Source organism: Hemitrygon akajei, chromosome 3 (assembly GCF_048418815.1).
Source record: "Hemitrygon akajei chromosome 3, sHemAka1.3, whole genome shotgun sequence".
Lineage (NCBI taxonomy): Eukaryota > Metazoa > Chordata > Chondrichthyes > Myliobatiformes > Dasyatidae > Hemitrygon > Hemitrygon akajei.
The window spans coordinates 187,823,231-187,850,226 of record NC_133126.1 but is presented as its reverse complement, the minus strand read 5'-3'; the positions used below and the strand labels follow the sequence as shown (position 1 = coordinate 187,850,226).

Below are 26,996 nucleotides of genomic sequence, written 5' to 3'. Positions count from 1 at the left end.
CCATACCAATTCCACATCCTCCAGGCTAATGTCCTTCCTTTCTATTGTGTTAATCTCCTCTCTAACCAGCAAGGCTACCCCACCTCCTTTTCTTTCCTGTCTATCCCTCCTGAATATTGAATATCCCTGGATGTTGAGCTCCCATCCTTGGTCACCCTGGAACCATGTCTCTGTGATCCCAACTATATCATATTCATTAATAACTATCTGCACATTCAATTCATCCACCTTGTTACAAATATTCCTCGCATTGACACACAAAGCCTTCAGGCTTGTTTTTACAACACACTTAGCCCTTATACAATTATGTTGAAAAGTGGCTCTTTTTGCTTTTTGCCCTGGATTTGCCTGCCTGCCTGCCACTTTTACTTTTCACCTTACTACTTTTTGCTTCTACCCTCATTTTACACCCCTCTGTCTCTCTGCACTTGTTTCCATCCCCCTGCCACATTAGTTTAAATCCGCCTGAACAGCACGACTTCCTTGACTTATTTCTATTTTCCTCTTCCTCGACCCTAACACCCTGGTTTCTTTCCCCTTGCCAACTCAGTTTAAACCCTCCCCAACAGCTATATTAAACAATCCCGCCAGGCTATTAGTACCCTTTGAGTTCAGGTGTAACCCATCGTTTCTGTATAAGCCATGCCTCCCCCAAAATAGATCCCAGTGATCTAAGAATTTGAAGCCCTGCCCCCTGCACCAGTTACTTAGCCACACATTCATCTGCTTAATTTTGCTATTCTTACAATCATTAGCACATGGCTCAGGCAGTAATCCTGAGATTATTACTCTGGAAGTCCGGCTTTTTAATTTTCTTCCTAGCTCCCAGTAATCTTCCTTCAGGACCTCCTCTCTTTTTCTGTCTATGCCATTGGTACCAACATGTACCAAGACTTCTGGTTGCTCGTCCTCTCTCCTGAGAATACTCTGGACCCGATCCGAGATATCCCGCACCCTGGCACCAGGGAGGCAACACGCCATCCGGGTATCCTTGTCCGGCTCGCAGAATCTCTTGTCTGTCCCCTCACGATGGAATCCCCTATAACTACTGCATTTCTCCTTGCTCTCTTGACCACGGCACTGGGCAGAGTGTCAGAGTCCCGTTCGTTGTGGTCTTCCTCTGTCTGGTCAACCTCTCCAACAGTATTGATTCCTGAGGGGGACTGTCACGGAGGTGCTGTCCACTATTTCACTATAGGTACTATCGATCACCTCCTCACTTTCTCTAACAAGCTGAAGGTCATCAAGTTGTTGTTCCGGATCCCTCACATGATCCCTAAGGAGCTTCATCTCATTGCATCTGGACCAGATGTATTCCTGGGGGAGGCTGGGAGTCTCCCAAGGTCCCCACATCTGGCACTCCAGGCACAACACTAATCCTAAATGCATACCTCTAATGCTACTGTTAGCTCTAAATAAATAAACCTGTAACCTATCACTTAACTGTAAGACTCAACGGTCGCAGGAAGCCTCTTCCTGTTTCCGCCTAAGCCCGTTGAGCCAAAGCCCTATCACTCTGTACCCGTTCACTCCACTGCCCGATGGATATGGCGGTGTTCTTTTTAAATCTTCCGCACGCTGAGGTCACATGCCTGCACAGTCATGCCTCTTCTATCCCAAGTAGTTTGAAAGAAAAATCTGAACTTTTTCCCGAAAAACCGGCGACTTACTCTTCTGCCTGCTTGCTGTGATTCACATCACATGCCAGTGATAATAAGCTTGATTCTATCTCTGATTCTGAATCCGTCAGGGAATTCTGACCTACAGTTTGATGCACCATCAATAACTCTCTGAGACGTGAGGCGAGATATAGGCTTTTATTGACTGGAAGAAAGAACAAGCAGCAATTGACCACCATACTACATCCTGGAGACTGAGGGCAGGGCTCAGGCCCCAGGCCCCAATCGCCTTTATACCGGGGTCTGTGGGAGGAGCCACAGGAGCGGTCAGCATCAACGGAAAAGAGTACAGTCGATGGTTCGGCAGAGACCCTTCATCAGGACTGTCCTGCTGAGCTCCTCCTGCGCTTTGTGTGTTACTTTGATCACTAATTTATTTGGTTCAGCATAACACTGTGGGCTGAAAGGCCTGTTCATATGCTGTACTGTTCTATTTTTTACGTTCAATATTCTCAGCTGGGAACCCTGATCCCAAAGCAGCAACAGACAGAACAGATGGAACACTACAGCACAGTGTATGCCCTTCAGCCCAAGATGTTGTGCTGACCCACATCTAACCTTCCCTGCTCATACAGCCCATAAACCTCCATTCTTCTTTCATCCATGTGCCTATCTAAGAGTGTCTTAAATGTCCCCAACGTATCAGCCTCAAACACCACCTGAAACAATGCATTCCAGACACCCACCATTCTGTGTAAAAATAAAACCTACCTCTGACGTCTCCCCTCACTTTGAAAGGATGTTCGCTGGCATTGGCCTTTGCTGCCCTGAGGCTGTCCAGTCTATCTATGCCTCTCTTAACCCTATACATCACTATCAAATCACCTCTCATCCTCCTCACAAACCAATGGTGGTGTCCCATGATGTGGTAGACCATTTCTTGGAGCTGACTGAAGACCCAGTTTGGGAAGGTGTGATTTAGAGACTGTGTCAATGCACAAATAGCATTTATTGTCTCTGATCTGATCTGACGGGAAAAATTATCTATCAACCACGTTAAGGTAAATCTGAGTAGAGTATAATACTAACTGTGTGCCCAATCTTGCCAGTTTCCATAAGACTATGCAATATAGGAACAGGATTAGGCCATTCAGCCCATCAAATCTGCTCTGCCATTCAATCACGGCTGACTTATTACTCCTCTCAACCCTATTCCCATATCTTCGCCCGATAACCTGTGACATCCTTACTAATAAAGAAGCTATCAACCACCACTTTAAATATACCCAAAGGCTTCGCCTCCACAGCCATCTGTGGATACAAATTTCACAGGTTCACCACCTTATGCCTTAAGAAATTCCTCTTCATCTCTGTTCTAAAGGGATGTTCTTCAGTGGCCGTGCCTTCTGGTCCTAGATTCCAACACTACAGGAAACATTCTCCCCATGTCCACTCTATCTCGACCTTTCAATATTCAATGGCTTTCAATGAAATACCCCCTTGCTCTCCTAAACTCCAGGTAGACAGCAAACCATCAAAACTCCTCACGTGTTGACCCTTTCGCTCCCAGGATCGTTCTCGTGAACTTCCTCTGTACCCACTGCAATGCCAGCACACTGTTTCTTAGATAAAGGGCCCAAAAGGTTGCATTCGTCCTTGGCTACAACCCGGACTCTTTTGAGTTCGTGGTGGAGAGGAGGTCACTAAACAAACTGCTATCCACTGTGGACAATCAGGCGCATTCTCGCCATGGCCTACTGAATAGCAAGGAAGCACTCTTTCAAACAGGTTCATTCAGCTCCACCGCCACAAGGATCATGACAGAAAATCTTTCCTACCAAATGCAATAAGCATATACAACAGTTCATCTCTGTGCGACAGGGGAACACACGTTACAGTACAATAGTCTCTGTTTTACTATTTCATACATTATTATTGCACAATATTGCACATTGGTGAATTACTGTGTATATTACTATTCTGCTCTTTATTATTAGTTAATATTATTATATTTATTATTATTGCTAAGTGTGATTTTAAATGTTGCTGCTGTAACAAAATAATTTCCCACTTGGGATCAATAAAGTACTTATTATTAAAACTGCTCCCAATACTCTGATCAATGCCTGATAAAGCCTCAGCATTACATCTTTATATTCTAGTCCTCAAAATGAATGCTCACATTGCATTGGCCTCCCTTACCACCAACTCAACTTGCGAGTTTCCAATTAAGTGAGTCAGTTTAAAATGATCCACAATTTCATTAACATCTTTAGATACAGATTACTATTAATCTAAAGATAGATTTCACACTGGGAGCCGAATAATCCAAGGACCATTCTCAATCAATACCCATAAATTAGAATTACTCTTTTTAACTATACATATAAGCTGTTGACCTCAGGACTCTCTAATTTCACTATGGAATAAATCTCATTGTTCTATTAAATCCTAATTTGCCATTATAGAACATCTACTACAAATTTAGAGTCACAGGGATTCAGAATTATACAGCGCAGTAAAGATCTTCTGGCCCAAAAGGTTTGATGGCTCCCATCAGAGCTGTACACAATAAAGTTGCCACTTATTGGCAGCATCTTGAGAAACATCTCCTTCTCGCTGACAATCAACAGAGCTCAAGGATACGTACTTAGCCCACTACTCTACTCTCCCTGCACCCACAAATGTGTGGCTGGGCACAGCTCAAATGGCATCTATAAATTTGTCAATGACAACAACTATTGTTAGCAGACTTTCAGATGGTGACAGAAGACATACAGCAGCAAGACAGATCAGCTAGTTGAGTGGTGTTCAAACAACAACCCTGCACTCAACATGAGTGAGACCAAGGAATTGACTGTGAACTTCAGGACGGGGAAATCAAGGGAACATGCACCAATCCTCATCGGGGGATCAGCAGTAGAAAGAGTGAGTAGTTTGATGTTCCTTTTAAGATTTATCTTGGGCCCAGATATTGATATTACAAAGAACGCACAACAGCAGCTACATTTCAATAGGAGCATGAGGAAACTTGGTATGTCACCAAAGACTCCCATAAATTTCTGCAGATGTATCATGGAAAGCATCATCATCTGGTATGGAGGGGACACTGCACAGTATTGGGAAAAAAAGAAAAATTAGGGAATCACTAGAGATGGAGCATGTGGAGGACCTAAATATAGATTCTAATATGGTAGAGATAGCTCCAGTCTAGCACCACACATTCCTAAAGATGGTTTGCCATAAAAAAAAGTCGATCACTCAGAACAAGGCCATTTCAAACTAACCAATCGGGAATAGGCAACTCAGATCCAGCCACTTAGAATCGAGCATTAAGCTCTAGGCATCTCTAGGCGGATTTGTCATTTGACTAACTTGCACCCGAGGAAGACAGTTGGGTTTTCTCTTGATTATTATGTATTACAATGTACTGCTGCTGCAAAACAACAAATCTCACAACATATGCCCGTGATATTAAACCTGACTCTGATTCTGAAGGCTCATGCTGACCAACATGTCTACCCACGCTAATCCCATTTGTCTGGATTTGATGCATGTCTCTCCAAACACTCCTATCTACGTATGTGGCCAAATGTCTTTTCAATCCCAAAGCTTCAAGGATCCAGTATTCACTTGTTGGGAAACCTCCACATGAGGATCGTTCATGAGTCCAGAATGTGAGCTAGATGCCCAGAGAGCAAGTGGGATGCACAGCCCGAGCTGAAGTCCAAAACCAGCTTCTGGACTCTGTCAACATTTCAGGTCAAACCCCTGTCCCAGTACTACAACTCTGCATCAGAGATACCATGACCTTATTGATTATCAACAGACACCCCAAGAGTTTCACCTGCACTGTCTACTCAAAACCTTTCAAGTCCACAAATTAAATACCAGGCAGAAAGAAACGATGATTTAAGGATGTGCTTAGAGTTGGGGTTCCCAACCATTTTTATGCGATAGAGCCTTAGCATTAACCAAAGGGTCTGTGGACCCCAGGTTGGGTACCCTTGGCTTAAAGGTTCCTTTATGACAGGGGTCACCAAACTTTTTTGCACCGCGGACCGGTTTAATATTAACAATATTCTCGCGGACTGGTCGATGAGGGGTGGGGCGGAGTTGTTAATCACGACCGGAATATAGGTGATAAGTCAACAAGAAGTCACGTATAAGTCAATAACATCATAATGTTTTAAATGTCGTTTGGATATTAAACACACAATGCATATCTTCCTCGTATGAACATATAAAATCATTGCAACACACCAATATCGCTGAATCAGTGTGAGCCCTGGGCTTGTTTCCCTGCAACAAGATGGTCCTATCGAGGGGTGATGGGAGACAGCGATACTCAAAGGGAGTTCCTTATGCTGAGTCTATTCCGCAATTTAGTTTTCGTTACATTAATTGCAGAAAATCCCGCTTCGCAGAGATATGATGTTGGAAATGGAAGCAACATTTTCAGTGCTTTTGTGGCTATCTCAGGATATTCAGCCTTGACTTTGATCCAGAATGCCGGCAGAGATGTTATGTCAAACATACTTTTCAGCCCACCGTCATTTGCTCACAACGTCACTCAATACGCTGTCAAGATCAGGTGACATTTTTCAGCTAGCCAGCAGTTCCCTGTATATGACACAGTGTGTAGACTGGCATTCAAGAGCAACCTCTTTGACTCGGGTAGTGAAACCAGACAGCCGTTCAATTATAGCGGCAGCCCCGTCCGTACATATTACAACACAGAATGACCAGTCCAGTTTGCCTGACATGTAGTCATTCAAAGACTTGAATAGTTCTGTCCCAGTTGTGTTAGTTGGCAGCGGCAGTACACACAACATATCCTCGTCCATATCATCTTGAAATATATATCGCACATGAACCAGCAGTAATGCCTTGTTGTTGAATTCGGTAGACTCGTTGACCTGGATAGCATACCACGGTGGCTCGTTCAGCCATTCCAACAGCTCTGCTATGATGTCCTCCACTATGTCATCGATTCTCCTTGAAACTGTGGTAGCTGAAAGAGAAACCTGTGCCATCTTGTTAGCTGCAGCTTCTCCCAAAAGTTCACAGCACATATCTTTGGCAGTAGGCAAATCAACTCTTCACCAACAGTGAAAGACTTCTTAGCCTTAGCAATACGGCTAGCCACTAAGTACAACACTCTCAGAGCAGCAGCATTTGTGGAGGTGGTGGCTCTCAGCGCTTGCTTCTGTCCTGCTTGCTCACGTTTCTTTCTGCTCAAAAAACTCAACGGGTTTATCTTTAAGTTCAGGGTGCTTGGACTCAAGGTGCCGAAGCAGTTTTGAGGGCTTCACTGCCTCATTAGACAGCTTGTCTCCACATATCACACACAGGGGACTCGAAGCATGCGAGTCACCGGTCGCACTAAAGCCATATTTTATGTACGACCTGTCGTATTTTCTGTTGAAGGAAGCTTTCTTTTTTTTGCAGTCTCAGCCTCAGCTGTCTCTGCGTTATCATCATCCTTAGGCCTTTTATGTCCCTACCACCTCTTCCAAAGAAACTCTCAAGCGACGTTTGTTTTTTACTCATCGAGTAGTTGTAGGTTAATGACCAACTGATGACCTTGTGGATAATGACCTCACGTGCATTCCAGTTCAACAGTGGGTGTGACAGGGAACGTGGAAAGGTGCAACTGACTCATATAATTTCATATCAACAAATCATATTGTTTCCTCGCAGCCTGGTAGCACATGCTTTGCGGCCCGGTGGTTGGGGACCACTGCTTTATGAAATGCACTATGCCCATTGACTCTTGGGAACCTTTGGCCCAAAACTGCTCAAAGTAGAGAAAGAACACTCAGAACGATTGTGAAAACCTCAAGTCCACACTCCAGGAAGAGAAAATAGCATTCCTCTAAAATCTTAGAGCAAGTGATACACAAATACTATGGACTTTCAGTTACTGATCTGTAAATAAACCATCTCGCACATTCATAGATGTCAAACAGTCCTTCAGATATTCATCATTCCATCAAATATTTACAGGGCACAAGCCAGTCAGTTACAAAACCTGTGTTTTTCCAAAAAACAAACACACCTCTTCTTAAAATCACTGGTAATGATAAGGTCTGTGGTTATTTCCACTTACTATATCTATTCCTAAAACAGAAATCATCCCTAAAATATCAGTAGATCTTCACACAAGACATTAGTAGACCAATCCCAAGCATGAAGATAATTATGAGACTATGGGTAGCCAAAATCTGCAAACAAGTAATTACCAAAGCAACAAACACAAAATGCTGAAGGAACTCAGCAGGTCAGGCAGCATCTATGGAAATGAAGAGATAACATTTTGGGCTGAGACCCTTCTTCAGGACTGAGAAGGAGGGGGAAGACAGCAGAATAAAAAGGTGTGGAGAGGGGAAGGAGGATTGCTAGAAGGTGATAGGTGAAGTCAAGTGGGGGGAAAATGTCAAGATTCAAGATTCAAAAACTTTATTGTCATTCTAACCGTACATCAGCTCTGCAGGGCAGAATGAGACAGCGTTTCCCAGGAGCAGTGCAATCATAACATAACAAACCCAACACTAAATAATAAACATAACAATAAATAGTAAAACACAACAGCCACATGTCAGTTAAAAACAAGTTATAAATGTCCAGTGCAAGTTAAAAGTGTCCAAAGCAGAGTCAGGTAGAGCAGCTATTTAGCGGCCTGACTGCCTGTGGGAGGAAGCTGTTTAGTAGCCTTGTGGTTTTAGTTTTGATGCTCCTGTAACGTTTACCTGATGGCAGAAGAACAAACAGTTCATGGAGAGGGTGTGAGGGGTCTTTAATGATGTACAGTGTCTTCTGGAGGCATCAACTCTGAAAGAGGTCTTGGACAGAAGGTAGGGAGACCCCAATAACCTTCTCTGCTCCCCTAACCACCCTCTGCAAGGCTTTTTTGTCAGCAGCATTGCAGCTGGAGTACCAGGTTGTGATGCAAAAGGTCAGCACACTCTCAACCACGCCTCTGTAGAATGTAGTTAAGATGTTAGTGGGGAGTGATGCTTGTTTAAGCTTCCTCAGAAAGTGCAATCTCTGCTGGGCTCGTATCACAATCTCAGTGGTGTTCCTGGACCAGGTGAGATTGTCCGAGATCTGCACCCCAAGGAACTTGATGTTTTCCACTCTCTTCACTGTGGAGCCGCTGATGCTGAGGGGTGTGTGCTCAGGCTGAGACCATCTGAAATCGATGATCATCTCCTTGGTTTTGGTGACATTAAGCATCAAGTTGTTGTCACTGCACCAGCTCTCTAGGTGTTTGACCTCCTCCCTGTACATTGTTTCATCATTTTTGCTGATGAGCCCCACCACTGTGGTATCATCAGCAAATTTAATGATCAGGTTCTCCTTGAATCTGGGTGCACAGTCATGTGTTGGGGCCGGAGAAGAGCATGCGACTATACTAAAAAATAGTGTAACCTGTTTACACTTTGGGATGGTTGATGTTTCAGGTCAGGACCTTGCATCAGGACAGAGGGAAGATAGCCAGGATTAAAGTGGTGATAAGGGAAGGGTAGGGCTAGGTGGGCAGCTGATAAGTGGAACCAGGTAAGGTGGGAGACGAAGCCAGGTGGAGAAGGGGGATAAGGGAGACAAAGGCTGCAACCAGGTAAGGATAAAAAGACAAAAAAAAAAACAGATGGAGATGGAATGAGGGGCGGGGTAAAGGTGTGACTGTAAAGTCAGGTTCAGAAAAATAAAACATTCACTTTAATTATACAAAGTAGACCATCACTTTGCATAACGAACACAAGAGATTCTGCACATGCTGGAAATCCAAAGCAACACAACACAAACTGCTGGAGGTCCAGCAGCATCTATGGACCTGTGGAATCCCAGCATCGAAGTTTCGGGCCAAGATCCTCTTCAGGATTGGAAAGGACGGGGCAGGGACCAGAATGAAAAGGTGGGCCTTGGGAAGGAGACTAGATGGAAGGTGATAAGTGAAACCAGGTGGGTGGGAAAGGTAAAGAGTTGGAGAAGAAGGAACCTGATAGGAGAGGAGAGTGGACTATAGGAGAAAGGGAAGGAGAAGGGGCACCAGGGGGAGGTGACAAGCAGGTGAGAAGAGGTAAGAAGCCAGACCGGGGAATAGAAGGAGAGAGGAGGGGGCGGGAAATAGTTTTCTTTAACCAGAAGGAGAAGTCGATATTCATGCCATCAGGCCAGAGGCTACACAGATGGAATATAAAGTGTTGTTCCTCCACCATTCCCATTCCTCATCATGGCACAAGAGGAAACCATGGACTGATACGTCACAACAGGAATGGGAATTGGAATTAAGCATTGTATAATTCCCTTTTCTACCAACATTATGCCTCAAGTGAAAACAGAAAATACTTCAAAATTGGATTTTAAAACATCAGTTATGCATTTGAATGGATTTTCCCAATAACTCCTCACAACTGTGACATCGAAACTCCATCAATAATATTGTTAGCCAATTTCCAGGAGATCTACAACACTCCCCTCATGGCCATAGTCACTATCAATACTGATTGAAGCATTTTGTCAATGTGTGTTTTAAAGCACAACAAACATTTCATTCAAAACATTAATTCAAACATCAGTGTTGCCACCATTAGCTTTAAACCATGGATTTTGGGGATGTTTCTACAGACTTTATTGTCTATTCAAAGCAAATGAGATTTGAATCCTTTACACACCCCTTATTGAGAGACGTGCTTTTTTTTTATGTAAACGAATCATTCATTCAGCAGTGAGTAATCGTTTGGGTTGCTTTAGTTGTGATCCCAAGATACTGTTAACGTGGAGTGCCGTGTGTCCGATTCATTGATGTACTGGCGGATGGTGAGGAGCTGCATGGCCTCGGTCATAGCAAGGACTAGGCCTCAAGCCATGGTGCTGCCTGTTTACAGCCAGCCGGGGGGAGAGGCGTCGGAGTCAGTGCACTCCACCAAAGGCAGTGTAGCCCGATGTCCAAGCTGGATTTGGCGCTGCCCCACCACTGTTCGCTTGGATGACAAGCTCTATTGTCTTCAGACTGCTGCAACATTCATGGACTTAAGGTGTAGGACTGTATACTTTTGTGTGAATGCATTTGTCTGATATATTTTATGTGTGCCTTGTGCTGTATTGTGACTGTTGGTACTGAGTTTTGCACCTTGGTCGCAGAATAACGCTGCTTCTTTTGGCTGTATTCATGCATGGTTGAATGGCAATTAAACCTAAACTTAACAAACTTAACTTTGACATCTCGTTCAAGACAGTCTAATTACAATATCAGTGTTGCCTCCATTGGCTCTGAGCCACAGATCTTGGGGATGTTTTCACACAGTCTGCTGCCATTTCAAAGCAAATGAGTCTCGAATCCTTTCCACACCCCATATTGAAAGACAGGCTCGATGTAAAGGAATCATTCATTATATATATAAAAAAACACAACTGCTTGTAAGATGAACACAAATGAAATGCAGCTTTACATCAGCTTTCAAGAGATTAAATAGATTTTTTTTCACCTTACTGGAACCTGAACCTAACACAATGAAATTCATCAGGACGGTCACACTAATTCTTCAAAGCAATATACTGAGTCAAAGGCTCAGGTGACACATAGCTCACCATCCACAGATGCAAACAACACTCCGACTTAGCGTTTTCCTTTCTTGTTTTAACAGTCACTCCTTACCTGGGGGATGGGGAAGTGGGTGGCGTATTGCAGGTGTCGAGGGTGCTCGTACGTGCATGGGAAGATCAGCTCTCTCTGCTTCTCTTTCCTGATTGGCTTTTCACCTTTTGTGGCACTTTGTTCCAAAGACAGGTTTGCATTGTGCTCGGAAGTCAAAGAGTCCCCAGCCATCGGAGAGAAAATCTGCAGACCAAACAGTTGAACAAGGAAATTGTGGATTTTTATATTATAACCATCCTACATAATTAAATACAAAATGTCATGTTAAATTTCACAGACATTCATCAACTATAATCAAACTTGATGCCTGTTGTTCAATGACAGACTGAGAAAAAATTGGAAGGTGCTCTGAACACAGAAGAATCCTGATGGAATAATTATCTTACCTTTAAATTTTTATTCATTTTAGGCACACTTACACTGGGTGGCCACTCTAGCAGGTACCTCATGTACCAAATAAAAGTGGCCACTGAAAATATGTTTGTCGTGTTCTGCTATTGTAGCCCATTCACTTCAAGATTTGATGTGCTGTGCATTCAGAGATACTCTTCCGCACATCACTGTTATAACATGTGGTTATTTAAATTACTGTCACCTTCCTATCAGCTTGATCACATTTCTTCCCTGATCTGATGTTTGGACTGACCTACAACTGATCTTCTTGACCATGTCTGCATGCTTTTATATACATGGAGTTGCTGCAACATTATCAGCTGAACCCAATAAAGTGGCCACTGTGTGCAATTCTTTTTTTTGCAAGTGTGTTTGTTTTTATACAGATATAATGGCACTGCACCATTCCAGTTTTGATCTCCTGGAGACCTACTGCAGAACAGAACTTCAAGAAGATGCTAACAATTCAGCAGTGTCTTGTTCAGTGTGATCAATCTCCCACAGGCAAGTTCTGGTGATGGACATCCCTTAGGACCTCTGAGGACAAGTGCAAGTGTATCAGCGACATGACATCCTTCACACAGTAGAACAGTAGGGCGCAGGAACAGTCTCCACAATGTTTGCACCCAACACGATGCTGAATTAAACTAAGAACATAAGAACGTACGAAATAGGAGCAGGAGTAGGAGTGGCCTGCTCTGCCATTCAATAAGATAATGGCTGATCTGGCCATGGACTCATCTCCACCTACCTGCCTTTTCCCCATAACCCTTAATCCCCCTACTCTGCAAAAATCTATCCAACCTCAACTTAAATATGTTTACTGAGGTAGCCTCCACTATTTCATTGGGCAGAGAATTCCACAGATTCACCACTCTCTGGGAAAAGCAGTTCCTTCTCATCTCCATCCTAAATCTACTCCCCCAAATCTTGAGGGTAGGACCCTAGTTCTAGTTTCACCTACCAGTGGAAACAACTTTCCTGCCTCTACCTTAACTATCCCTTTCATAATTTTATATGTTTCTATAAGATCTCCTCTCATTCTTCTGAATTCCAGTGAGTACAGTCCCAGTTGACTCAATCTCTCCTCATTGTCTAACCCCCTCATCTCTGGAATCAACCTGGTGAACCTTCTCTGCACCGCCTCCAAAGTCAGTATATCCTTCCTCAAGAATGGAGACCAGAACCGCACACAGTACTCCAGGTGTGATCTCACCTGTATCCTGTACAGTTGCAGCATAACCTCCCTGCTCTTAAATTCAATTCCTTTAGCAATGAAGGCCAACATCCAATTTGCCTTCTTGACAGCCTGCTGCACCTGCAAACCAACCTTTAGTGATTCATGCACGAGCACTCCCAAGTCCCTCTGCACAGCAGCATGCTGCAATTTTTACTATTTAAATAATAATCTGCTCTTTCATTTTTCCTTCCAAAGTGGATGACTTTGCACTTACCAACATTGTACTCCATCTGCCAGACCCTTGCCCACTCACTTAACCTATCTACATCTCTCTGCAGACTCCCCATATCCTCTGCACAATTTGCTTTTCCACTCAATTTAGTATCATCAGCAAACTTTGATAAACTACACTCGGTCCCCTCTTCCAGATCACTAATGTATATCATGAGCAGTTGTGGGCCCAGTGGCACACTGTTCATCACTGATTGCCAACTAGAGTAACACCCATGTATCCCAACTCTCTGCTTTCTAATAGTTAACCAATCCTCTATCTATGCTAATACTTTACCCCCAACTCTATGCATCCTTATCATATGGATAAGCCTTTTATGTGGCACCTTATCGAATGTCTTCTGGAAATCCAAGTAAATAAGGTCCATCTGTTCCCCTTGTTCCATTGTGCTCGTTATATCCTCAAAGAACTCCAGTAAGTTTGTCAAACAAGACCTGTCTTTGCTGAATCCATGCTGCGTCTGCCTGATAGATCTATTTCTTTCCGGATGCCTCGCTATTTCTTCTTTAATGATAGCTTCAAACATTTTCCCAACTGCAGGTGTTAAGCTAATTGGCCTATAGTTACCCGCCTTTTGTCTGTACTTTTTTTTGAACAGTGGTGTAACATTCACCATCTTCCAATCCGCTGGGATTTGCCCAGAGTCCAGAGAATTTTGGTAAATCATCACCAAGGCCTCTACTATAACTTCTGCCATTTCTTTCAGTACCCTGGATGCATTCCATCAGGACCAGGGGACTTATCTAACATCAAGCCCGCAAGTTTACTCAGCACTACCTCTTTAGTGATCCCTATTGTATCGAGGTGCTAACCTCCCAACGCATCCATAACATCTCATTTTGGCATGTTAGATGTGTCCTCCACCATGAAGGCCGACACAAAAGTCATTCAAAGCCTTGGCCATTTCCACATTACCCAATTATCAGTTCCCCCGTCTCATCCTCCAAGGGACCTACATTCACTTTAGCCACCCTTTTCCACTTCATATAATTATAAAAAATGCTGCTATCCAGTTTTTATATTTTGTGCTGGTTTATTTTCATAACCTAGCTTCCATTTCTTTATTGCTCGCTTAGTGGTACTTTGTTGCCAATCTTCCAGTGTCCCACCACTCTTGGCGACTTTGTATGCAGAGTTTTTAGTTTGATGTCTTCTTTTATTTGCTTACTTACCAAGGCTGGCTCTGCCCACCCTTGCTGTCCTTGCTTTTACCTGGAATATATTTTTGTTGAGCACCGTGAAAAATCTCTTTGAAAGTCTTCCACTATTCTTCAACTAAATCAACAGATTTAGTCCCTCAACTAAATCTCTCCTGCTGGCACACACCCTATATCCCCTCCATTCTCTGCATATCCATGTGCTTATCTATGTATCTCAAAAGGGCGGCATCCAACATTAAGTAACCCCCATCACCCAGGACATGCCCTCCTCTCATTGCCATCATCAAGAACGAGGTAAAGGAGCCTGAAAGCACATCCTCCTCTCACCTTAAATGCATATCCTGTAGTGCTGGACATTTCTACCCTGGAGAAAGATTCTGCTTCTCATAGTTTTATGAACGTCTATCAGTTTTTTTTTTAAGTGGAGGCTGAGGGGAGACCTAAGAGAAAATTAGAGTCATAGAGAAGTACAGCACAGAAACAGGCCATTTAGCCCATCCAGTCCAGGCCAAACCATTTAAGCTGCCTATTCCCTTCAACCTACTCCGGGACCATAACCCTCCATATCCCTACCATCCACGTACCTATCCAAATTTTTCTTAAATGTTGAAATCAAGCTCGCATGCACCACTTGTGGTGACAGATCGTTCCACATTCTCACAACCCTCTGAGTGAAGAAGTTTACCCTCATGTTCCCCTTAAACTTTTCATTTCACCCCTAATCATGACCTCTGGCTGTAGTCCCACCAAACCTCGATGGAAAAAAGCCTGCTTGCATTTACCCTATCTATACCACTCATAATGTTATGTATCTCCATCAAATCTCCTCTTAATCTTCTATATTCCAAGGAATAAATTTCTAACCTATTCGATCTTTCCTTATAAGTCAGGTCCTCCACACTTGTAAATTTTCCAAAATCCTTGTAAATTTTCCCTGTATTTTTCCAACATTATTTGCATCTTTCCGGCAGGTGGGTGACCGAGACTGCACACAATACTCCAAGTTAGGCTTATACAATTATACAACTTCAACACAAAATCCCATCTCGTGTACTCAATACAGAAGTTCCGATGTTATGTTGAAGTTGTACAAGATGTTGGTGAGGCCTATTTTGGAGTATTGAGTGCACTTCTGTTACCCACCTACAAGAACAATATGAATAAAATTGAAAGATGGCACTGTGCAGAGAGTTGCCAGGACTTGAGGACCTGAGTTATTGGGAAAGGTTGAATAGGTTAGGACTTTATTCCTGGAGCATAGGAGAAAGAGGGGATAGAGGTATACAAAATTATGAGGGGTATGAATAGGGTAAATGTAAGCAGGCTTTTTTCCACTGAGGTTGGATGAGACTAATACTAGAGGTCATGGGTAAAGTGTGAAAGGTGAAATGTTCAAGGGGATCAAAAGGGGGGACTTCTCTGCTCCAAGAGTGGTGAGAGTGTGGAATGAGCTGTCAGCAGGCATGGTGGGTGTGGGTTTAATTTCAACATTTAAGAGAAATTTGGATAGGTGCTTGCATGGCTGGAGTATGGAGGACTATGATCTGGGTGCAGGTCATTGGGACTACGCAGATTAAGAACTGGTGTAGATATACCAAAGGGCCCGTTTCTTTGCAGTAGTGTTCTATGACTCTATCTGACCTTTCAGTTCATACACTTAAATATTCTTGCTCTACTTCACTCTCCATGGTTGCTGCCCGACTTGCTAAGCATTACAGCATCCTAAGACTTCTCATTAAAAACAGAGGATCAACACAAACTCTTGTTATCTGAGTAACATCGTTCGTGACAATTTCTCGACAAACCATTTGTCCACATCCTAGTAGATCTGAGGGACTGATGCCAAGATGGGGTGGGGTTCATCTTCCTTGGATTGGTACAGGACCGCATAATTCTTCTTCTGGCAAGTTTCACAACTTCAGGATATCCCAGAACAACCTGCAGCCAATTAAGATCTTTTGCTCTATGGGCGAGATGAAATTTCGAGACTCAATTTCCCCACAGCAAGCTCCCACTAATAGCAATATAACAAGAAATATTAAACCACAGAATTGTCACAAACCTCATCTTTGACTGGAATTATTCACTGGAGAGAATGGACGGTTTAGTATTTTGTCCACTAGTCTTTCATGTTCATTCCTGACACCTTCAGAACCACCCAAAGTTTTGGAATGCGTACCAGTTAATTCACACTGACTGTGATTAGTCTTGCATCATAATTGTCTGCTTCAAGTTAAGAAGAATGGCAAGAAATTTCGGAAAGAGAGTTTTCAACTTACTGCGAACTCGGGTCCAAAATCTGCTTTAAAATCGTTTGTGTCCACTTCATCAAATAGATTTGCGGGTCCTGTGTCGATATCCATCTGTTCTCCAAGCCCCTGGTCCTATAAATGGAAAATTATATTTGCTGAAGCTCATTTGTCAATATAGAAATACGAGGGGTGATTGATAAGTTTGTGGCCTAAGGTAGAAGGAGATGAGTTATACAGCTCTTGTTACATGCACATGCAGTTCAACTCTTTGAGTGATTATGTAGAAAGTTTGAAGTTAATAGCTCCACGAACTTATCAATCACCCCGATGAATTATTAACTTCAAATTTTCTGCATAATCACTCAAAGAGTTCATCTGCATGTTCATGTAACAAGAGCTGGAAAACTCATCTCCTTCCATCTTAGGCCACGGACTTATCCATAATCCATCTGTGGACACTTTCTGGAGGTCCAAGATCCGTATGCTCCACGACCACTGGATTAAGTGTGTAAATGTAGGAGAGGACTATGTTGAAAAATAAATGTGCTAGGTTTTCTAAAATTGACTCCTTCTACCTTAGGCTACAAACTTATCAATCACCCCTTGTACAGGAAATTGAAAGAGTAGGCTTTCTATTTCAAGCCTGTTCCACTCTGTGTGGCTGACCTGACATTGGTCTCAACAGCATGCCTTTCATTCCCCCACATTGCCTAAAAAAATTGGTTAACCTTGAATAATTTCAATTCAAATAGTATGTATGCTCCTGGTGGGTCTCCCCTGGGTCCTCTCTTTTCTACCCACATTTCTAAAAGACATATCTTTAGAGTTATGGGCGTGCTACGTTGGCACCAGAAGCACAGTGATAATTGCGGTCTGCCCTTAGTATAATCTTCAGACTGCATTGGTCATTGATGCAAAGTGACACAGTTCACTGTAAGTTTCCATGTACACACGACAAACAAAGCTAATCATTCGATCTTTATCTTTAAAAGAAACTCCTCCCAAATGTGAATAGGCTGTTTCCATTGAGAGTAGGGGAGATTCAAACGAGAGGACATGATTTGAGAGTTAGGGGGCAAAAGTTTAAGGGAAACACGAGGGGGTATTTCTTTACTCAGAGAGTGATAGCTGTGTGGAATGAGCTTCCTGTAGAAGTAGTAGAGGCCAGTTCAGTTGTGTCATTTAAGGTAAAATTGGATAGGTATATGGACAGGAAAGGAGTGGAGGGTTATGGGCTGAGTGCGGGTAGGTGGGACTAGGTGAGATTAAGAGTTCGGCATGGACTAGGAGGGCCGGAATGGCCTGTTTCCGTGCTGTGATTGTTATATGGTTATATGGTTATATGTCTCAACTGGGCAATTCTGTGCTCTGAAGCAGCATCCTTTCTTTCGAGATTCCTCGAGATGCAGGACACCTTCTCACAATTTACTTTGTCAAGTCCCTGCCCTGCCAAGTCCCCTCAATATCCTATAGGTTTCAATAAGATCACCTCTCATCTCAATTGATTACAGGTCCAACCCACTCAAGCAATGCTCAGAAAATAACCCTGTGATCAGCCTGGTGAATGGCACAACTCTAAAGCTCCACACACAGACTAATCATGATTTTAATGTGGGGACATGAGAGGTTGATGATGCAGGAATCTGGAACAAACTTAGGGGGAACACAGCAGGGTTTAATCTTAATTAAATTCAGAAATGTGTTGACACGTGGCCCAAGTGGTTATCTGTGGTCTAGTGATCTGAAGGTCGCTAGTTCAAGCCTCAGCTAAGATAGCATGTTGTTTTGTTGAGCAAGGCACTTAACCACACATCGCTCTGCGACGACTCCCACAGCAAGGGACATCTCTTGCCCTTCCCTTGGACAACATCGGTGGTGTGGAGAGGGGAGACTTGCAGCATGGGCAACTGCCGGTCTCCCATACAACCCTGCCCAGGCCTGCACCCTGGAAACTTTCCAAACCACAAATCCATGGTCTCTCAAGTCTAACGGATGCCTATTAAATTCAGAGATACAACACAGTAACAAGCCCAAAGAGGCCACTATGCCCAATTACATCCTGTGACCAATTAACCAACCAACCCACAAACAAGAGAAAATCTGCAGATGCTGGTGATCTGAGCAAAAAAAAAAACCAGGTCCAATGCGTTCTCCCCCCTCGTTGCAAAGTCCACATACTGATGGAACTTGGGGAGCACTGACTTAAGGTTCGCGTGGTTAAAATCACCGGCGACAATAAACAGTCCATCAGGATGTGCGTTCTGCAGTTCGCTAATAGCCCCGTACAGTTCACAAAGCGCCTCCTTAGCATTAGCGCTGGGGGGAATGTAGACACCGAATATAAGGACAGAGGTGAATTCCCGTGGCAAATAAAATGGTCTGCATCGAACTGCCACAAACTCCACTAGCGATGAGCAGTGTCTGGAAACCAGCACAGAGTTCTTACACCATTCCGTGTGGATGTAAACACACAAGCCACCACCGCGAGTCTTACTGGAGACAGCTGCATCTCTGACCGAACGAAACAAAGCTAGCCCGTCTAGCTGGATGGCAGCGTCCGAAATCCCATCAGTGAGCCATGTCTCTGAGAAGACGTACGCGGAGCAAACCCTGTACTCCCGCCGAGTATTACGTTGGAGTTGGATGTAGTCCAATTTATTGTCCAGGGAGCGGACATTGGAGAGCAGAATGGATGGGAGAGCCGGCCGGCTAGGGTTTGCTTTTAGCCTGGCACAGACCCCTGCCCATTTGCCTCACTTCTGCTTCCTTGCACATCGCTTTCGACGTCTCCATCTCCGGCTCCCAGCATCAGGCAAGTCCGAGGATTGTAGGCCCGTTCCCCTCAGCAAGCCGACGTCGCGTAATTCAGCCAGCAGATCTTTGTGGAGGTTTGTATTTGAACGATCTCTGTATTGTAGTAGTATCTGGCGATGGTAGATAGCCGTTCTGTTATCCATATGCCCTAATCGAAAATTGTGTATCAAACTTAAAATAGAAAATTAAATTAAAGTAACACCAGGTCTGAAAGGCCGCTGCTGCCGTGCCTTTGTTTGATTGGATTAAGTGGTTGATGCATATGTAGGCCAAACAGTCTATGTGTCTGGTTATCTCTCAAACTATGACGGAGAAAAAAAACAAACTGTTGGAGGGACTCAGCAGGTCAGGGAGAGTGAAGCAGAAAGCCAACAGTCCACCTCCCTCCACAGAGGTTAAATACAAGAGATTCTGCAGGTGCTGGAAATCCAGAGCAAAACACACAAAATTGCGGGGGAACTCAACAGGTCAGACGGCGTCTATGAGAGGAATAAATAGTTGATGCTTGAGGCTAAATGATAAAGGGTCTCAGCTTGAAATGTCATAAGACCAGAAGAGATAGGAGCAGAATTAAGCCATTTGGCTGATTGAGTTTTGCCTGCCTTCTCTCCATAACCTTTGATGCCCTTACAAATCAGGACTCTATCAACCTCCAGTTTAAATGTGTCCAATGAATTGGTCTCCACAGCTGTCTGTGGTAATAAATTCCAGAGATTCACTACCCTCCAGCTGAAGAAATTCCTCCTCATCTCTATTCTAGAGGGACATCCTTCTATTCTGAAGCAGTACTGTCTGGTCCCAGACTCCCCCACCATATGAAGCATCCTCTCCACATCCATTGGCTTTTCAATGTTTGATAGGTTTCACTGAAATCCCCCCTCATTCTTCTACACTCCAGACGGTGCATGCACAGAGCCATTAAAGGCTCAAATGCCATCTGCTTATCCCCCTCCATAGATGCTGCTGGACTCGCTGAGTTTCCGTCAACATTTTGTGCGCTTCCACAGATCCACCGAGCTCCTCCAGCAGTTTTTCAATCTGGATTCTAGCATCTGCACTCTCGTCGCTGACAGACTGAATTAAGCAAAAGGAAATGACAAACTTGAAGCAACCGAGTGACGTGAAAACAAAACAGATTTGTTTAGATCAATGCCCATCACTGGCCCTCTCAATAGCTGCCTCACCTCCAGTTTAGCCCCGAGATGTCTCCCGTCGTGTTCCTTTGCATACTGTTCTTCCGAGTTGTCTGCAGTGGGTGATCGCGGTCTCGCTGCAGCACTGACAGAGGTGAGGTCCCCACGGGATATAAGCGTGCACATGTACGCATCGTGCGAGAAGACATCGTGGCGAATGAATTCGCAGAACAGCAGCACCAGATTTACAAATTCTGCCTTCTCGTTTTCGTTACTGAGGTCAGCTGGTGAACATATAATGGATAAAAACAGAGTGAGGACCAGAATTCATCATACGATGGTCAAGAGCACATCCTCAGCAAGGTGTAAAAATGCAACGTAACCAAGTGTAGCATCATGACAGTCACAAACTGTTACAACATTGTCTCTCATTCCAATTCCAATTCTGGAAATCTGCTCAGATACACAGCAAACTACCTCCAAAGAGTCAGTTCCCATAATGCCGCTGGGAAATGAGGACCTGAGTTATAGAGAAAGATTGAATAGGTTAGGACTTGGTGTCCTTTACCATAGGAGAATGAGGGGAGATTTGATAGAGCTGTACAAAATTATGAGGGTTATAGATAGAGTAAATACAAGCAGACTTTTTCCACTGAGGTTGCGTGAGAATAGAAAAAGAGGCCACAGATTAAGAGCGAAAGGTGAACTAATTATGGGAACATAAGGGGAAACCTCTTCACTCAGAGGGTGGTGAGAGTGTGGAACGAGCTGCCAGCAGAAGTGGTTGATGTGGGTTCGATTTCAGCATGCAAGAGAAATTTAGGTAGGTACATGGATGTGCAGCATATGAGGGCTTATGATCTGGGTACAGGTCAATGGGACTGGGCAGAATAATTGCTGGCCGAAGGACCTGTTTCTGTGCTGTAGTGTTCCATGGCTATATGAATCTAAATGGAAGATATTCAACAGGGAAATAGCGAGACTTTATGGTCAGTATGTTCTCATAAGGGTAAAAATTCAAAGACCCTGGAAAATCAGGAACAGCAAAGCTGGATAAACAAAGGAAAGAATGATGTGTTGGGTAGAGGGGAATGAAAATATCGGAAGCCCTTCAAGTGAAGTGGGTGCACTTAAAGAAACTTGGAGGACAAAGAGGGCTTGAAATATCATTGGAAGACATGACTTGATGGCTCTGGGTCTGTAATCACTCGAGTTTAGAAGAACAAGAGGGGGCATGACACGGCAGCACAGTGGTTAGCACAACACTTTTATAATGCCAGTGACGTGGGTTCAATTCCCACGGCTGCCTGTAAGGAATCTGTACATTCTGCCTCCAGTGCTCCAGTCTCCTCCCATAGTCCAAAGACGTACTGGTTGGTAGGTTAATTTGTCATTGTAAAGTTTTCTCATTATTAGCCTAGGATTAAATCAGGTGGATTGCTGGGCTGGGCAGCACAGCTTGAAGGGCCAGAAGGGCCTATTCTGTGCAGTATCTCAATAAATAAAAATTTAAAAATCAGTTCCATTTTATATCAGAGAAACATATACAACATAGAACCTGAAATCCTTATTCTTCGCTAACATCCACACAAACAGAAGAGTGCCCCGAAGAATGAGTGGCAGTAAAAACATTAGAACTACAAAGCCTCCTACTTCCCACTCCCACGCACAGAAACCCAGAGAACGCCTAAAAACAGCAGACACGGGGAGGATATTTCCAATAGTGGGGCAGTCCAGCACCAGAGAGCACAGTCTCAGAATAGAAAGACAGCCCTCTAGAACAGAGATGTGGAGGAATTTTGTTTCACCAGAGGTCGGTGAATCTGTGAATTCACCAGAGGTTGATAGGTACTTGATTAGTGTGGGCACCAAAGGTTACGGGGAGAAGGCAGGATAATGGGGTTGAGAGGGATAACAAATCAGCCATGATGGAAGAGCAGAGCTGAATGGCAGAATTCTGCTCCTATATCTCATGGAGAAATCTGAAGTGCATTTAAAGAGTTAAATTTGCTCATACAACTGAACTAGTTCATTGGAAAGTGATACTTGCATGGAACACAGGAGACAGTGAAGGTCATTGATAATTTCTTTCCAAGCTGAAATCCTAATGTCACCATAACAACTGATGACTGTAGGAAAGGTCAAAAAACCTAAAATCCTAACACTCTCACTGTTGCATTATTAAAAACAATAGGTACAGTAGATGGTTAGGTTAATGTGGAAAGAGATACAATAGCAATACATTTACACTCAGTGGCCACTTTATTAGGTACACCTGCTCATTAATGCAAATATCTAATCAGCCAATCATGTGGCAGCAACTCAATGCTTAAAAGCATGCAGACATGGTCAAAAGGTTCAGTTGTTGTTTAGACCAAACATCAGAATGAGGAAGAAATGTGATCTAAGAGACTTTGACCATGGAATGATTGTTGGTGCCAGATGGGGTGGTTTGAGTATCTCAGAAACTGCTGATCTCCTGGGATTTTCACACACAACAGTCCCTAGAGTTTACAAAGATTGGTGCAAAAAAACAAAAAAAACATACAGTGAGTGACAGTTCTGAGGGCAAAAAAACCTTGTAAAGGAGAAGGGTCAGAGGAGAATGGCCAGACTGGTTCAAGCTGACAGGAAGGTGACAGTACGATGTGTTACAAAAGTGGTGTGTGGAAGAGCCTCTCTGAATGCACAACACATCGAACTTTGAAGTGGATGAGCCACAGCAGCAGAAGACCATGAATGTACACTCAGTGGCTACCTATTATGTACCTAAAAAAGTGGCCACCGAGTTAATATTCATCCTTTTATCTAATTCTTTTTCCATCGAGTTTCTGCCAATAACTTGTCTGAAAACTATGGAGAATTTGTCCATGTGGGTACAAGTGTCGACCCAGAACAATTCTCCTCTCTCAGTGCTCTTCCTCAGAACTATTTTGGTACATTAGAAATACAGACCCTGCAGGCAGGTCAAAAGGAACAAGAGCACAAATGGAGGGCGAATACTTACTTAATACAGGAGCTTGGGTATCAAGGAATCTAAGCAGGATGTTCTGGAAAACAGGAAGGCTTGAGCCAGAAAGTGACACGGAGGAAATAGACTCTTTCTCATCCAAGACTTCAGACTCTCCACACCGCTGAAAAGACAAGACATGAATCAGAAGGATTTGTGCAGAGCCTCTCAACTTTCTCAAAACAACTCCTCCTTAAGCGACATCACCTCTGCTCCACTAGCTAACTCATTAAAATGCTACAACACTCACCTCTAGCATTTTTAGTCAAAAGTCGTGGGGTTACAAGAGCCAGTGGACAACCATTGTGGCAAGCAAGACAGAAAACCAGTGTTTCTATCTTCAACGCCAGGGTTATAAATAGTGGTGTACATCTGGTTTATTAAAGTTTGCCTTTAACTTTCCTATGTTGGAAGTGAATTGTTCCATGATCAATAATCCATGGTTAGTGCTTGACATAGAATGTTCAGATTGTAGCCAAAATCTTGTTCCACATATCAGTGTGCACCACCCTTGAAAGTTAGCTCAGGAGAACAAAACACTGCAGTTTCAGACCTCATCTGCCTTTGAAACTAGGTTAATGAATCAGTCGAGGACATACAAAGTGGTAATATACACTCAGCATATTTATTAGGTACACCTGTACATTAACGCAAATATCTAATTAGCCAATCATGTGGGAGCAACTCAATGCATAAAATCATGAAGACATGGTCAAGAAGTTCAGTTGTTGTTCAGACAAAACATCAGGATGGGGAAATAAATGTGATCTAAATGACTACAACTATGGAATAATTATCGGTGCCAGACAGGGTGGTTTGAGTATCTCAGAAACTGCTGATCTCCTGGGATGCTCACACTCAACAGTCTCTAGAGTCCACAGAGAATAGTGAGCAGCAGTTCTGTTGGTGAAATTGTCTTGATAATGAGAGGCCAGAGGAGAATAGCCAGACTCATTCAAGCTGACAGGAAGGCAACAGTACAGTGCCTATGAAAAGTTTTCACTTCCCCCTTGGAAGTTCTCATATTTTATTGTTTTACAACATTAAATCACAGTGGATTTAATTTGGGTTTTTTGACACCAATCAACAGAAAAGGTCTTTTGTGACAAAGTGAAAACAAATTTCTACAAATTTATTACAGTAATTAAGCACAAAATAATTGATCGCATAATTACTCAGCCCCTTCAAGTCAGTATTTAGTAGATGCACCTTTGGCAGCAATTATAGCCTTGATTCTGTGTGGACAGGTCTCCATCAGCTTTGCACACCTGCACACTGCAATTTTTCCTCATTCTTCTTTACAAAACTGCACAAGCCCTGTCGGATTGCAAGGGGATTGTGAGTGAACAGTCCTTTTCAAGTCCAGCCACAAATTCTCAATTGGACTGAGATCTGAACTCTGACTTGGCTACTCCAGAACATTAATTTTGTTGTTTTTAAGCCATTCCTGTGTAGCTTTGGCTTTATACTTGGGGTCATTGTCTTGCTGGAAAACAAATCTTCTCTCAAGTCACAGTTCTCTTGCAGACTGTATCAGGTTTTCCTCTAGAGTTTCCCCGTATTTTGCTTGATTCATTTTACCCTCTACTATCACAAGCCTTCCAGGGCCTGCTGCTGTGAAGCATCCCCACAGAAAAATGCATGCTTCACAATAGGGATGATGTATTTTTGAGGTTGTGTGGTTTTTGGTTTACGCCAAACAGCATTTAGTCCAATGGCCAAAAAGCTCCAGTTTAGTTTCATCAGACCATAGAACCTTCTTCCAGCTGACTTCAGAGTCTCCCACATGCCTTCTGACAAACTCCGGTTGAGATCTCATAGAAACATAGAAAATAGGTGCAGGAGTAGGCCATTCGGCCCTTTGAGCCTGCACCACCATTCAGTATGATCATGGTTGATCATCCAACTCAGAACCCTGTACCTGCTTTCTCTCCATACCCCCTGATCCCTTTAGCCACAAGGGCCATATCTAACTTCCTCTTAAATATAGCCAATGAACCGGCCTCAACTGTTTCCTGTAGCAGACAATTCCACAGATTCACCACACTCTGTGAAGAAGTTTCTCCTCATCTCGGTCCTAAAAGGATTCCCCTTTATCCTTAAACCGTGACCCCTTGTTCTGGACTTTCCCAACATCAGAAACAATCTTCCTGCATCTAGCCTGTCCAATCCCTTTAGAATTTTATACGTTTCAATAAGATCCCCCCACAATCTTCTAAATTCCAGTGAGTATAAGCCTAGTCAATTCAATCTTTCTTCATATGAAAGTCCTGCCATCCCAGGAATCAATCTGGTGAACCTTCTTTGTACTCTCTCTATGGCAAGAATGTCTTTCCTCAGATTAGGGGACCAAAACTGCACACAATATTCTAGGTGCAGTCTCACCAAGGCCTTGTACAACTGCAGTAGAACCTCCCCGCTCCTGTACTCAAATTATTTTGCTATGAATGCCAACATACCATTTGCCTTTTTCACCGCCTACTGTACCTGCATGCCCACCTTCAATGACTGGTGTACAATGACACCCAGGTCTCGTTGCACCTCCCCTTTCCCTAATCGGCCACCGTTCAGATAATAATCTGTTTTCCTGTTCTTGCAACCAAAGTGGATAACCTCACATTTATCCACATTAAATTGCATCTGCCATGAATTTGCCCACTCACCTAACCTATCCAAGTCACCCTGCATCCTCTTAGCATCCTGCTCACAGCTAACACCGCCGCCCAGATTCGTGTCATCCGCAAACTTGGAGATGCTGCATTTAATTCCCTCGTCTAAATCATTAATATATATTGTAAACAACTGGGGTCCCAGCACTGAGCCTTGCGGTACCCCACTTGTCACTGCCTTTAATCTGAAAAGGTCCCGTTTAATCCCACTCTTTGCTTCCTGTCTGCCAACCAATTCTCTATCCACATCAATACCATGCCCCCAATACCGTGTGCTTTAAGTTTGCACAATAATGTCCTGTTTGGGACCTTGTCAAAAGCCTTTTGAAAATCTAAATATACCACATCCACTGGCTCTCCCCTATCCACTCTACTAGTTACATCTTCAAAAAATTCTATAAGATTTGTCAGACATGATTTTCCTTTCACAAATCCATGCTGACTTTGTCCGATGATTTCACCACTTTCCAAATGTGCTGTTATCACATCTTTGATAACCGACTCTAGCATTTTCCCCACCACCAATGTCAGACTCACTGGTCTATAATTCCCCGGTTTCTCTCTCCCTCCTTTTTTAAAAAGTGGGGTTACATTAGCCATCCTCCAATCCTCAGGAACTAATCCAGAATCTAAGGAGTTTTGAAAAATTATCACTAATGCATCCACTATTTCTTGGGCTACTTCCTTAAGCACTCTGGGATGCAGACCATCTGGCCCTGGGGATTTATCTGCCTTTAATCCCTTCAATTTACCTAACACCACTTCCCTACTAACATGTATTTCCCTCAGTTCCTCCATCTCACTAGACCT

At 43.4% G+C, this 26,996-nt stretch overlaps 1 protein-coding gene across 3 annotated transcripts in view; it reads right to left on the bottom strand.

Annotated features, from left to right (window-relative positions):
- The window catches only part of LOC140725744 (mediator of RNA polymerase II transcription subunit 12-like protein), a 676,368-nt gene that overhangs the window by 464,885 nt on the left and 184,487 nt on the right, over nt 1–26,996 (bottom strand). For all 3 annotated transcript variants that reach the window (XM_073041599.1, XM_073041601.1, XM_073041600.1), the window contains exons 13-16: nt 23,515–23,641; nt 20,559–20,791; nt 16,588–16,692; nt 11,284–11,466 (exon numbers count right to left, since the gene is read on the bottom strand). In XM_073041599.1, coding sequence (XP_072897700.1) covers nt 11,284–11,466; nt 16,588–16,692; nt 20,559–20,791; nt 23,515–23,641 — 648 coding nt within the window. The remainder of the gene's footprint in view (nt 1–11,283; nt 11,467–16,587; nt 16,693–20,558; nt 20,792–23,514; nt 23,642–26,996) is intronic.